The sequence below is a fragment of the Pavona decussata genome, unplaced genomic scaffold (genome assembly GCF_977016875.1).
Source record: "Pavona decussata unplaced genomic scaffold, jaPavDecu1.1 SCAFFOLD_109, whole genome shotgun sequence".
In the NCBI taxonomy this organism is placed as follows: domain Eukaryota; kingdom Metazoa; phylum Cnidaria; class Anthozoa; order Scleractinia; family Agariciidae; genus Pavona; species Pavona decussata.
Genome location: NW_028145523.1, coordinates 161672 through 176234, shown reverse-complemented (window position 1 = coordinate 176234; position 14563 = coordinate 161672). Strand labels below are relative to the sequence as shown.

The window sequence follows — 14563 nt, the reverse complement described above, 5'->3', positions numbered from 1 at the left end:
CCCATTTTGCCACCATTTAAGGCTGATCAGGTCATAAATAGGGTATCAAATTCTTCGTCTGATTACATAATAGGGTCGAGAAATTTGCAGATTTTGATCATAAATAGGGTAAGGGTATGGGAAGCAGACCACAAACCCCCACTCAATTTTTTTAGGAGTACCCCCCCCCCCCCTTTCTGGCACAACTGCAGTACAACGTGTCACCAGTTCAGTCCACTTTGATCCAAGATATATTTTATTGATATTCTACTCTAAAACATTCTGAGACCTGTTTGAACACTGTCAAATGTAATAATTACTGTCACTTTAAAATTTCACTTTACTAAGAACCAGTTCAGCTGCAGAAAAGTCTGCATAATTAAGCAGAAATTGTGAAGCATAATTCCCCTTCATTTCACAATGTCAGATTAACTGGTAGAAGATATTTTTTTCAGGAAATTAATCCAAGGTCCCAGAGAGTTGCCCGGATTCTGCTGATCCTCAGACAGTATCTCAAGTTTCCTTTTCCTCACCTTAATTCCTATGAAGTTGATGCATATCCACCACTGCAGCACCCTATTTGTAGCCGCTGCTAATTACACTCAGCTCTCTACTTTATCACTTTATTCGATATCTTCACCATTCCAAACTCACCCCGGCGGTAAACAAATCCGTACCAGAACGGTTCTTGAAATACAAAGATTAAATAAAAGATGTTAAAAATAATACTACAAGTAACGACATGGAATAAGCAACTGAGAAACAATAGAAAACGAACGATTAACACAAGAACGTACCTTATCGGTGATTTTACAGAAAATTAACCAAGATGGGAAGAACGGCGAGACACAACTATACAATACTGAAAATGATGCGCACACTAAAAACTTATGCAAAGAAAACTGGCTTAAAAAGGGTAAAAGGAGTGACAGAAAGGCTATTTACATACATAATGATCTATAAAGGTGTGGGGGCGAAAGGTATGAAAGATGTAGCATACACAAATAAACAAAAGTAGGTGAAAATTAGGCGCGCAGAAAAAGGCTATAACTCGCTGTAACACACCGGCCCCCGAAAGGCGCATATAAGAAAGCCTTTCCAAAAACAAAACTAAGGTGTTGATAATGTCTGAGTTCAGTTATTTAACATCACTGTCCAGGTTAGTCTCTTTCAAATAAAGCCCCTTCTAATAGGGAAAGTTTCCGCACGTCGCGTCGTAGAACCGAGGAGACCGTCCTGAGCAAGACCTGTCTCACGAAACCGTGCTTGTCAGGAAATACTTCTTGAACAATACCCTTCGCCCAAAATCCGCGAGGCGAAGCTTCGTCAACGACTAGAACCAAGTCACCAACAGCCAAGCTTGGGCGTGGACGGAACCATTTCTGTTTTAGCTGAAGAGCCGGTATGTATTTGCGTATCCAACGCTTCCAAAACACATCAGCTAAATAATGTGCTTGCTTCCAACGCTTAGAAGAATAAGACACAACATCACCGGTTTCTGTTGGAGACTGACAGACATTTGGACAAAGCAATAGCAACTTGCTCGGGGTCAAGGGTTCGAGGTCCTGCGGGTCACTAGACGGTGGCGTGAGAGGGCGATCGTTAAAGATCTTCTCAACTTCTGCCATAAAAGTAAGGAGAGTCTCGTCATCGACCACTTGAACGCCTAAGAGTGAGCGGAAAATCTTGCGTATGGAACGGATTACTCTTTCCCAGACTCCACCAGCGTGACTTGCTAATGGTGGATTGAGGTGCCAAGCAACTCCTCGTCTTCTGAGACAATTGTCGATTCGGTCGATGTTCCATTTCTCCAAGGCTGTCTTAATTTCTACTTCTGCTCCTCTGAAGTTGGTTCCATTGTCACTAAAGACTTCAACTGGTAAACCGCGTCTGCTGACGAATCTAGAGAACGCTTGTATAAAGGAATCGCTGGTAAGGTCGTGCGCAATCTCGATATGTACTGCTCGGACAGCTAAACACGTGAACAGACACCCATATCTCTTCACATGACTTCGTTTTAACTTGACAAGAATTGGGCCGAAGTAATCCACTCCCACTGAAGAGAACGGAGGCGACTGTGGGGTTACCCTTGCTCTGGGAAGAGGTGCCATTACTTGCTGGAAATAAATAGGAAACTGCTGTCCCAAAATAATGTGGAATATGATAAGCCCTTGTGCTGTATTTTTTTGGTTGGGGCCTGGGAGGGGGGAGGGGGCTGGCAAGTAGGTTGTCTTCAGTTGCATCAAAGAGACCTAAAGATGGAACGATGATGATGATGATGACTATCAATGATGATAATAAGGAAATAACTCCATTTTTCCCCTTTAAACTCAGTATCGTTGCATCAAAATAAACCTTCGTTTTTCAACACGTGCCCCTGTGTCATCGCGATCATGCGAAATGTTGCCCGCGCGATAATTTCCGAAAAGGGACATTTTTGGTTTATACTTTGATTAAAAAATTATTACAGGACCTTAATACACACGTGTACGTCCCCAGCTTCAACATCCATTTAATACACTATCACTTAATAAAAAAAATTAAATGAATGCATTAGTACAAATTGTATACACTGTATGAGTGTCAAGGAAATTCGCACTTTCCCACGGTCTCCTAGCAGGTGATTAATATATGCCTCAGACCAAATTTCATAAGGAAGGACATTTTATTAGGAAGTATTTATGAGATTCAAATACATGTTTTTCAAAAGCATAAGTTTAGAGAGTACGATCTAATGGGACAGTTTGCTTCTTACCTAGTTACACGCTTTTCACTCTGCAAATGCTTCTATTTTTAGCGTCTTCGTGTGAAAAGGTGTAATGAAGTGTAATGGCAGGTGATAACTTGTGATCCGAAATAGCATGGAAACCAGGTTGTGAATTTCATGGGGGAGTTCAAAATAAATGTATTCGCTTCGAGGAATGAATACTTATGATTTGTACTTTGGTGTTTCATAAAACTGCTAAAATAAATATCAAAATACTCATACTATACCTGCCCTTGCTAAGAGCAATTGTGCCTCGGTTTTCAAAGATGCGTCCCAAACGTGCAGTACTTTTAAATGGATGCTCACGTCTCCTCGGCAGCCACTCAGTAGGACACACTGCACATTCTTATCGTTTTGGGTACTGGATCCGCAGGTACCCCCAACATACTACGAGTAGCCTCAGGTGGCCATGACCAGGAATTCTCCACAGACCAATTAAAAGTGCGGCTACTAAGCCATTCGCTTTACATGTGTCACGAAAAGAACGTACATATTAATAGTGGAAACAATACATTTTGATTAACACATATTTCTATGGTTCTCTTTTGCGACCCAAACGACTTACATGTAAAATATTAAACACGAAATAAAATGAAAAGTAGCCACACCTATGAAATTTAATTTGATGTGGCCATTATATAAATCTACTTAACGATCGGCTTCGCATTTCCGCAGGGCAATTTGATCACAGTGAGAGAAGGAAAAAAACATGAAACGAATTGTCGACGAAAGTTCCAGAAGTCCATTTTTGCCCCTAGATCTACCACAAAATATTTGAACTCGCTGGAAAAGGTACCCATCTAAATGGGAGACCATGACTTTACAGAGGGTACTTCCTACTACGCCAGAAACCAGAAAAAAATTATAACCTACACAAAATTTCTCAACGTTCCCCAAAGTCAATAGTCATGTCCCATTATTCCGAGACAGGTGTTTAATTTATAGCCCTGAATAGGCGAAGAATGGCCAACGCTTTCGCGGCATCTTACCAGCTAAGGTCTGTGACATTTTTATTTCCTCCCCACTTCCACCCCAACCTGGATGTGCGCGTGTTTCTGTAACGTAATCTCATTGTTTAATCATGGCGAAAGGTCGAAAATCATTGACCAACATCATGAATGAAACCTAAACAGAAGAGCAACGATCAACTGATGCTGTAAATAAGTGTTTTCCTTGCCACCCCCCCCCCCCTCCTCTCTCCCACGCCCCAACCAAAGAAATACAACACAAGGGCTTATCATATTCCACATTATTCTGGGACAGCAGTTTCCTATTTAGTACCCGAAATGCAAAAAAAAAAAACTTTGACAGTAATCTTGAATGGCCCTTTTTTTTTTAATTTAGGAGCTGTTCCATTTTTGTTTCCTCCCTACCACCACCCCAGCCCGTCTGGATGTGCGCGCTTCTGTAACGCAATCTCATTGTCTAATCACGGCGGAAGATCAACGGAACATAAGCGATTTCTTGATGAGAATCTCCAGTTCAAAGCAGGATTTAAATGGTTGCTGAAAGAAGTTTTGGTCATTAAGGATAACAAAGAAATATTTGACACCTTGCACATGGCAGCTTATGGTGCAGAAGGCAATTTTTTTGGCGGATGGTTGTCCTGACGGACTTTGAAGAATTCAACTCAGTTTAACGGTTGCGGTGTATTACAGTGATTTCGCACAACAAATCATTGAAAATGCGGCTGTATCCGACTGAAAATTTAATTTGATATATTTTGAAATATCCAGTTCTCGATATTTCACGAGGTAAGTGGAATTTATCCTTATTTTCATAGTAAATCGTTATTTTCATGTTGTTATGCTAATTACGAAGGCGGTGTTTGTTGACAAAAGTACAGTTAAAACTTCTTCTTCTATAATTTCCTCTTTTTAACTGCCCAAAAATTTTATTGCATATTCTTTCAGACGAGACATTGCTCTTTAACCGAGATGCTGTTTTAGGATGCCAACTAATGTATCTTCAGCGATATTTTCCTTTAAACTCGGCCATTTTTTTGGCACTTGAAGAGTAGTTCCATAGGGAAAAAATTAAAGATTTTGTAAAAAAAATCAGATTTCGATCAAATTCCCAAAAAAGCTTCTCAACACAACAACAAACATTTGCTTGTCTCGAATAATGAGATTTTGTTCGGATTTGTAACGCTTTCTTTGTAAGGCAAATTCTTAAAAGTGTGGCCTAAAATGGCCCCTGAAAGCCCTCTCAGAGCGGTAAGATGGTCGCACTACAGCTAAAATACGAATCGAACTGAGCTGAAAGTTATATTTATTAATCACTTATATAGACCATTCTTCTGAAAAGTTTGAGGGATGTCATTTTTCTCGTCCAAACGACGATAGTCGATGTTTACAGAGGGCGGCTCTTAATGATGTGAGACAGACAAACAAAAGCATATGGCTTTCGTAGAGAAGACCTCAACGAGGCTAATGAAATATTTTCCAGGATTTTACTGGTGGTACAACTGGTTGGAAAATTTTCCTGAACTTTGCCTTTTTTCAAGCATTTTTTGTATGGGGCCATAAGGCGAGGATGGATTCTTCATTGAAAGAGCGCTCTTTCTCAGAGTTAGCATATGGTTTTGTTCATTTGGTGTTTAAAGAACCTCCGTGCCAATTTTCAGTGGAAAAGAACGATTCAAAGTGGTTGGAAAATTAACTTTTTGACTTTCCTGCAGACCCTTCAAGCATCTCTGTGATCAGTAGCATGCATAACAAAAGAATAAGACGGCTTTAAATTTTCCGCTACAACGCTAATGTATTCAAAGCTCCACTCACGCGAACAATAGTACGCCTGCCATCCCGATTAGGCATTGTAAAGAGGTGCTAACATTAAACTCCAATTCATTCTATCTTATTTCTGACTTGCTGACTATACTGAAGCTGACTTTAAGCTTTAAGACTACCACGCTGATAAAGAGTTTTCGTGAAAGTCAATGGTTAGCTCTGATTAAAACGGCAGTTTAACTTGATAAATTAACTTCGGAATCGGAACGGTTCATTAAGAGGTTTTTCTGTTCCTTTACGACCCTGTGCCACTAAGTGATCGGCCAGCTCCCACGTGTTCCGTTCTGGAGAATAATGCTTCCACTGAACAAAGTACGCTGTTTCGCGGCCTTGAATTCGTTTTGCGACTACGCGCTCAACTTTTAACACACCCATAACAGTGATTTATAGCCACTATCGCAAGCATCAATCAATAATACTGCGTAAAAGCCTGCCGGGTGTCTCGCACGCTTCGACATCGTTTCTCGATAATAGCAGTTAGGAACTGAATGGCCTGAAATAAACTAAGCATTATGTATGTTTTGATCAATGAAAGGGGATCGAAATTTTTATAATTATTGAACATGAACAAATTGAACGTTTCCTCATTCGGAGTCCATGGGGACAAATTATAAAATATCGCTGCACCCAAACTTGTTGAATAAGTGCTTTAGTTTGATTCACAGTCCGCGTTTAACCAGAGCGCCTTGGTTATCTACATTGCGTCTTGGGATTTCACTTCACGCATTCAAGTGTTTGATTGACAGTAGCAGAAATCTTGAAGAGACTTGGTTATTTTCAAAGCTGAATTTATTGACCAATCACAACTGACTGGTTCTGGATATGCAATTTATGATGCCGTGCGTTGAAAAACTGGGCGCTGTAAGTACATGTCGCGAAAGACAATAGCATTCTGGGCGATGTGATTTGTCAGCAAAAACCCTTAGAAAAAGCTTATTGCTTTGTCAAAATGGCTGGTCGGGTCAGCCAGTTCTGACTTTTGCAAAGTGCAGTTACTGTAGTTGGTCCCTTACAATAGGGATTGTAGAGAGAGCTTTGTTTATAATTCAACCAAGATCGTCAAGGCCTAATCATTCTTTTTTTCGGTTTGCATTCAAGTGATCAGTAAATATCCCAGGCTGGACAAAGGAACTGAAACAGGGCACAAGGCAACCATTCATGCATTTTTAAGGCAGGACCAGGACAATGAGCCAGAAACAGCGTTTTATGGACCATCAACAAACAATAAAGTAAAAACAGAACAGTATTTTACCATCTTTCCAGAATCAATATAATCAATAAAATAAAAATAATACTGATTTGATGCCCATGTAGGCTTTTCTTAATTATCATGTTACTGGTAATAGTTTTAGAATAAGAAAACTAGATGTATGCTGTAACATTTGAATCTTCCCCATTATTTTACAACCAATGCAGTCTGGGTATGAATAGCAAAATGCCTTATACATTCCATAATTACGAACCAGAACAGTATCACCGGCATTGAACTGGCAAAGGCCTCTATGAGCAGTGCGACGTAGCATTGTACTGTATTGGCGAGCCTCAACGTGTTTTTCAACTGAAGGTGTCAGCGAATCCAGGCGGGTGCAGAGTCTCTGGCCCATAAGAAGCATCGAAGGTGGTTCACCTGTTGTGGAATGTGGCGTGTTTCGGTAAACCAATAAATATTTGGTAATGACAGCAGCTACATCAGCATTAGTAACGTGGGCTTGTTTAATTAATAGCTGACTTTAAAATCTGCACAACACGTTCAGCTTGACCATTTGTGGATGGTTTGTACGCTGCTGAAGTACAGTGCAAAATTCCATTGTTGGAACAAAATCGTTGAAATTCTGTAGCTGTAAATTGTGGCCCATTGTCGGACACGATAATTTCTGGAAGACCGTGCCTGCTGAAGATGTCCCGCAATGCGGTGACAGTTGCTCTAGCTGACGTATTAGTCATTTTTACTACCTCTGGGAATTTGCTGTAAGCACCTACAACAACAAGGTAAGTACATCCAGAGACTGGCCCAGCAAAATCTACATGAATACGAGACCACGGTCGTGCTGGGTAAGTTCAGGGATGAATCTGAACAGTAGGAGGATTGGATCTCATAGACTGGCAGGTGCTACACGAAGAAACAGTTCTTTCAATGTGAGAATCAATGTTGGGCCACCACACATAAGGTCTTGCCAACGCTTTCATTCGAGATATTCCGGGGTGAGTGTCATGCAGTTCTTGCAACACGTTCTCTTGGAGTGAAGGAGGAACAATAACTCGAGCACCCCATAATATGCAACCTTGCTGGGTGCTTAATTCGTCTTGCCTTGTCTTAAATGGTACCAGGGTGGGATCCACTACACAGGGCCAGCCACTAATGACATAATTGTACACTTGAGACAGAACTGGATCCACCTGAGTCTCTTTCTTAATCACCTGACTGGTCACATTAGTGACAACTTCTGTGTCCAAGAAGTAGCATTCGACATTTTCACATTTGGGTGACCATGTCTGAGGTAGAGGAAGGCGAGACATGCTATCTGCATCAGCATGTGCTCCAGTACTGCGATACTCGATCTGGTAATTGTATGAAGCAAGGATAAGGGCCCATCTTTGAAGGCGAGCCGCTGCATGAGCAGGAACAGGTTTCTGCGGACCCAAGAGAGTTAGCAAGGGTTGATGGTCAGTTAAAATTGTGAAGGAACGGCCATACAGGTACCGTCGGAATCGCTTTAATCCAAAGATGATACTGAAGGCCTCCTTTTCTAGCTGGGAGTAATTTTGTTGAGCATGTGTCAAGGTGCAAGAAGCAAAAGCCACAGGTCGAAATTGTCCATCAATTTGATGAGACAGGACTGCTCCAGCACCATAGGATGAGGCATCACATGAAAGAAAAAGGGGCAGTGTATGGTCATAATGCACCAATGTTTGTGAATTGAGGATGAGCTGCTTTGCTGCAACAAATGTATCTTCTTCAACTTTCGACCACCTCCATGGAGTACCTTTCTTAAGAAGTTGATGTAAGGTTGCTAGTACCATAGAATGACGAGGCATGAGGCGCGAATAGAACATTATAAGTCCCAGAAAAGACTTCAAGGCCATTACATCTTTGGGTCTGGGAGCATCACAGATGGTCTTAAGTTTATCCTCAGTGGGGTGTAGGCCTTCCCCATCTATCACATGACCAAGGTAGACCACTGATGACTGAAGAAATTTGCACTTTGTCTTGTTCAGTCTGAATCCGGCACTAAGAAGTCTCTCTAAAACTAGGGATAGTGTGCGAAGGTGGTCCTCCTCATCTGTACCAGCTACCAGGATATCGTCTAAACGACTAACAGCCTTTGGAATGTCAGACAGCAAAGTATCCATGATTCTTTGAAAGATGGCTGGACCAGAGGGAATACCATTTGGCAACCTCTTGAATACAAACAAGCCAATGTGAGTGTTAATTGTGAGATAACACTGTGATTCTTTTGCAATTGGTACCTGATGATAGGCTTGTTTTATATCTAAGACACTAAATACAGTGCATCCTCTTAACGCTGAATGCATGTCCTCAATCTGAGGCATAGGGTAGGTTTCAACATGAGCACTTGCATTGTATGTTACACTAAAACCTCCACAAACACGGACATCATCACTTTCATGGTTGAGCGGGAAAGGATGCCGATCACGCAAAGAGAATTTTCGTATGGCCAAAACAACCCCTGATTGTTTGAAGGTCCACACAAAAAGTGAAAGCTCCTATTCTAGGTAATCACTGATCCTCATCGATCACAAAGTGACAATTTAGGTATTTTATGGAAGATGCAGGTACTTTCCGTGCAAACTGATGCAGTACTCATAGTTTACATACATTATTAAATCAGTTGTTGATGTATTGTTTTTCAAGGTTGGACCCACATGGGGTAGAAAAATGGTGAAAGGATACATGGCCAGCTGTAACAGCTGGGGATAAGCGCATTGGAAGAGCTTTATCAATTGTGTCCCCTCTGTACGAAGTCCAGAGGAATTCCAACACTGCCAGGCAAACCAATCCCTTTCCTTATCATGCTGACTATTTATGGACCAAGATGAGAAACTGACAATGTATGGATTAACTGAAGTCAGTGCATGTGATGGCTATAGTGGAAAGATTGTAGCTTTTGCAACAATATCAGTGAAGAACAATGTATTGATCTATGAGCATGTTTACAGGTATTCATAATAATTGTTTAAAATTGTAATTCTATTACTATAGGTGAGAATTGTTATTGCAGTTGTCATCATTATTAAATGACATTAACTTGTTGACTTGAAGTATGACATAAATTGTCAGTCATATACGTTGCAAAATGTACCTACCTCTTCCCAATTACATGCGGTCAAAAGTTCTAGCCTAAACAAGAGTGCTCAGTTAAAAAAAATATATAAATAAAAAACATTTTGTCCAAGTTTAGGTATCCAGTAAGGAAATAAGAATTTCTCTATCTGTTGCAACTCTACTGTATAATTTATATAGAATTTATGATTCCCCCTCCAACCCCATAACTCCTGATAATTATAATATTATAATAATAGCAAGGTGAAATTTGGTCACTGTAAACGACCAAGCAAAAGTAAACCATTGGTAGAAAATCAACAAAACAGTCATTATAATTGATTTATTTTTATTATCCTCTATGCCTCAGTCATGATCAACTATCCTGCATTATTTCTGCTTCTTTTTTTGAAGAACTGCTGTCATTCAGCATGGGATTTGGGACCAACTGAGAGTAGACCATGGGGCAGAGTTCTATCTCTCCTTATTTGTACAAGAAAAAATGTCGCCTTATAGGACCAATACAAGAAGAGCATCCTTCATTCAAACGACATCCAAGCAGGTGTGTGCTTATAGTCAACACGTCAACATATTTAACTCTCTGTCACTCTGTCACTTGACGGACACAATTCTTTACTTCCTTGATAAACATTTTAGTCAAACTAGTTTGTGTAGCAGTGTATCGTTTGTATCACGGTGATGCTTTCTCTTCACCACATATTTTTTTTTATTTTAAGAATCATCCACCTGAGAGGAAATGGGTGGAGTTTAACACCCGTGTCAACTACCCTATAAAACGGGCTCTGAACGCCATGGTGAATGAAGATCTCATAAATATGGATGATGACATGAACAAGTTCTGTGTATCATGGTTTACCTCCAGGATAGCAGACATTGGAATTCAACAAGTGATTTCCAGTTGGAACAACCATGCTATCCCTGGTAAGTGTTTGTTGTGATGGTTCAGGTTGATATCATGTGCCAAATAGGTATTCCCCTCCTCCCTTTAACTAAAAAAAATGCCTATAAGGCTTTGGCATCAGAAAATGAAGAATTAAGGTCAGAGGACTGACTACTGACTAACTCTAAGTCTGAAAAAATTGTACTGCATCAATAACTAGATCATCTTTCTTTCTGTACTCGCCTTAAGTCTAACAGGAAAGGGAGTTCCAACCATGAGAATGGAGGAAAATAAGAAGACGTTCATTCTTCCATCTATAGACATGCTTCCCGCCAGTGAGGAAGCTGTACTTGGATATGAAAGGGAAGGTGGTCATCTTAGTCGCCCAGAAGTGTTTGGAACTGATCTCCTTGCTGGGAACCAACAGCTCCAGAAATTGCGTTCTGACAACTTTAATGCTGCTTACCCTAGTTTTGATGTCATTTCCCATTGCCTTGTGAATGGTAATTGTTACCCTTTTAAAGAGGGCCTACAGTATTTTATTGACCTAACATCATCGTTAAATCCAAACTGACAGTTACAACTACCACAAAGATACTAATATAAATGTTTATTTTCAATATTCATCATATCAGTGCAAATGTAACAAAACTACAGAGCAAAGGGCAGCTGAATATGATTTTTGACACTGAATTCAAGTCTTCCTCTGAAATATCAATACTTACTTACATTAAAATGTGAAATAATTACTACAAGGTTAAAATACTTAAAGTGGCTGTGAAGGAAGCCATCCATAGGCAACTGTTTGTCAATAAAATGTTACAATTATGAACACTGTCTCTACTTTAACAATATCAACCTGAATCAAACAACATTTGCTTTAGAGGGATACCTGAAATACCTTGAAATAGCAAGTTGACCACTAATAACAGATATTAAATAAAATACATTTACACTGAAAAACCAGTAAAGTCAATGATGGACTCTACTTTTAGTTGCTGGGATAATTTTCATCACACTTGATCAATCCCTTTACCCCAACTAAAAACTCATCTATGCCTTTAAACTGAAACGTAGAGGCATATCCTCTTGGTTCATTGCAATGTGGACACTTCTTACTTAGACCATCAGCACCATCATACCGAGTATTAACACATTCCTCGCAACCAAGCAAGCTGTCGCAACATTTTGTTGCAATAACGGGGGGTGTCATAGGTGTTGCATGACAAATTTTGCACTTAAATGCATCTCTTAACAGTTTGACAACTCCAAGTGCCAAGGGCAAAGATTGGTTCACTTTCAAAATCTTGCCCAGCTTAGAAGGACTTTATAAATTCATTTAAACTCACAACCGAGCAGGCCGTGAGTCTTGAGGAGGAAACTCGAGACCAGTCTGCTTGTAAGAAATGGTACGAGGTCAGAAAGTACAGGTTTACAGCTTCCTCTTGCAAGGACTTAAAGGAAAAGAAGACAGATCGAGGGTTGTCATCTTTAGCCCGTAAGTATGTTTCTAACAAAGAATTAAGTTCATCAAACAGTTATGTGAAACGGAAATTGGATCATGGACGATTCTATGAGCCAATTGCTATCCAAAAGTATGAACAGTACATGTACATGCTGGCTTCTGGAAGATTGGTCAGAGTTGACAAATGTGGATTTGTAGTTAATCCAAACAATTTTACATATGGTGCTACTCCTGATGGCAGGGTGACAGATTTATCCTACAGTGAGCACCCTTATGGACTTTGTGAGGCAAAGTGTCCAGAAAAGTACAAAGATTATGACCCCCGTGATGCAGTAAATGTTGCCAAAGATTTTTGCCTCTCAGTTTCAGACGATGGGACTGTTCACCTAAATAAGACCCACCATTATTATGATCAAGTGCAAATGCAGCTGGCAAACACTGGTTGTAAGTGGTGTGATTTCATTGTTTACACATTCAAGGGTCTTGTTATTGACAGAATCTACTTTGATCAGAATCACTGGGAAAATTTGGTTTCCAGAATAAATCATTTCTACTTTAATCATTTACTACCTTCTCTGGCCAAAAGATCTATTGCTTAATATTCACAGTATTAAAACATAGGCCAATTTAAGGTTAAGATCTTTGACAAACTTTCTGATTTAGAGTTCTAATAGTAAAAATTGCTGTATTTTTATGAAGTGTTTTTCCTCATGTTTGACTGTAAGACATAAACACAACCTATTAAACAATTTTATGATTGAGTGCCTGGCCCTGGTTGCTCAAAGAGTGGATAACTCTATCCAGCTGATAAAATGTACTTCAACCAATGAATTACATCTGTCCCCAGTTGTTCAAAGAGCGGATAACTTTATCCACTGGATAAGTCGCTATCCAGCAGAGCAAACAGACTCCAACCAATGCTTTTGCAAAGTTTTCCACACAATCCCATTCTTAAATTTGACACATGTTTCTACTCTATTCACAAATTATAAGACTATCATGAAAATCTTACACACATTTTATCTGTCTGATAGCAAACTATTCAGTGGATAAAATTATCCGCCCTTTGAACAACTGGGACCTGGTGGATAGTGACTTTTCCGTCAATCAGATTATTACGGTCTGTGCATTGCTTTCCCACCAAAAAGCCTGACCATCATGTTGGGAATAACTTGATCTTCTCGAGATTACTTGTTTCCTTCTGGAGCAATGATAGGATTATGGAGATTACAAAGCAATGCACAGTAATAATCTGATTGACGGAGCCAAACATTGTTACAGGAATAGGACTATCGAAGATATGGAAGTTCTTAAGCTTTTCAATCATCCTTTCAACATGAATCCGTTCACTGGCGATCTGCTGATTCATTACCGTTTCTTCCTTGGTAAATTGATCCCTACCTTTAAGAAAATTGGGCATGATCACCCTCACCCCTAAGGGCCCAAACAGATCTTGAACAGTGAATCCTCTGTCTGCCATTATGACATCACCTTTTTCCCATAAACATGGATAAAGAATTCCACTTTGGAGGACAATTCCCCTGTCTGAATAACTGCCTGGGAATGCCGGAGAAATGAAAGTAAATCCCCCACCAGGCATAATACCTACCAAGTTCTTTATAGTCACATGACTCTTGTGGTCAGAATATAACAGCTTGTGCATGACAAGTGATTGAGGTACTTCAGCATAAACTTCAGTACGATCAACAATTACACAGACAAATGGAAATTTTGCTTTCATGGTCATGGGCATGTTGTCATTAATAGTAGTTCTGTCTGGCCAGATGTTAACCATGCCAAGTTTCAAATATATAAAATTTACCCATGTAATAATTGTAGAACTGACAGTTGACTGAGATGCATCAAAAAGGTAAAACAGGTGTTGCAGATTCATATTGCATCTTAATCGACAGAGTGTCAATAGATAACCATCAAAAGGTGACAACATGCGTGGTCTTCCCCTGTCATCCCCCCTCTCTTTGCAATTTGCCCCAAATATAATATTTTCTCCCTCTTCACCAGGATCAAGATAATGAAATACAGCTTTACATCTGAACACATATGGAATACCGGTGTAGTGTTTGCACATCTTGTCAGAGCTGACAAGGTGATTGACAAAATCTTTCCTACTTTTTTGATACAACTGGTACTTTAAACATGTTCGTTCTTTTTTCAGTTTCTGACACATATCATCAGATGCCTGCAATTTTTCCCTTAGCTCTTGGACCTGAGACCTCATGGTTTGGCATTCATAAGATGACACTTCTGACTTGAAAAGCAGATAACAGCACTAGTACTATTAGATCTATCCAAAGCCTTCGACAGTATAGACCATGGAAGGTTGCTCCACAAACTCTCCATCCTAGGAGCCTCACCCTCT

The 14563-nt window shown here is 39.9% G+C and overlaps 3 protein-coding genes across 3 annotated transcripts; 1 reads left to right on the top strand and 2 right to left on the bottom strand.

Moving 5' to 3' along the window:
- Positions 1 to 1139: 1139 nt before the first annotated feature.
- Positions 1140 to 2090, bottom strand: LOC146470877 (uncharacterized). Its single transcript, XM_085121477.1, has one exon. It carries the CDS (start codon positions 2088 to 2090, stop codon positions 1140 to 1142), a length of 951 nt encoding a protein of 316 aa, XP_084977603.1.
- Positions 2091 to 9405: 7315 nt separating this feature from the next.
- On the top strand, positions 9406 to 11668 carry LOC146470876 (uncharacterized). Its single transcript, XM_085121456.1, has 4 exons — positions 9406 to 9714; positions 10232 to 10379; positions 10555 to 10759; positions 10976 to 11668. Exons 1-4 carry the CDS (start codon positions 9581 to 9583, stop codon positions 11290 to 11292), a joined length of 804 nt encoding a protein of 267 aa, XP_084977582.1. The 5' UTR covers positions 9406 to 9580; the 3' UTR covers positions 11293 to 11668.
- A 1671-nt stretch (positions 11669 to 13339) lies between these two features.
- LOC146470875 (uncharacterized) lies at positions 13340 to 14422 on the bottom strand. Its single transcript, XM_085121475.1, has one exon. The coding sequence runs from the start codon at positions 14420 to 14422 to the stop codon at positions 13340 to 13342; it is 1083 nt and encodes a 360-aa protein (XP_084977601.1).
- Between the last annotated feature and the right edge of the window lie 141 nt (positions 14423 to 14563).

Excerpts from the sequence above, each read along its gene's own strand:
- LOC146470876 (XM_085121456.1), top strand. The coding sequence starts at position 9,581 with ATGGACCAAGATGAGAAACTGACAATGTATGGATTAACTGAAGTCAGT. Across the intron at positions 9,715-10,231 it reads ATCTATGAGCATGTTTACAG|AACTGCTGTCATTCAGCATG; the intron begins GTATTCATAATA and ends CTTTTTTTGAAG. Across the intron at positions 10,380-10,554 it reads TTCAAACGACATCCAAGCAG|AATCATCCACCTGAGAGGAA; the intron begins GTGTGTGCTTAT and ends TTTTATTTTAAG.
- LOC146470877 (XM_085121477.1), bottom strand. The coding sequence starts at position 2,090 with ATGGCACCTCTTCCCAGAGCAAGGGTAACCCCACAGTCGCCTCCGTTC.
- LOC146470875 (XM_085121475.1), bottom strand. The coding sequence starts at position 14,422 with ATGAGGTCTCAGGTCCAAGAGCTAAGGGAAAAATTGCAGGCATCTGAT.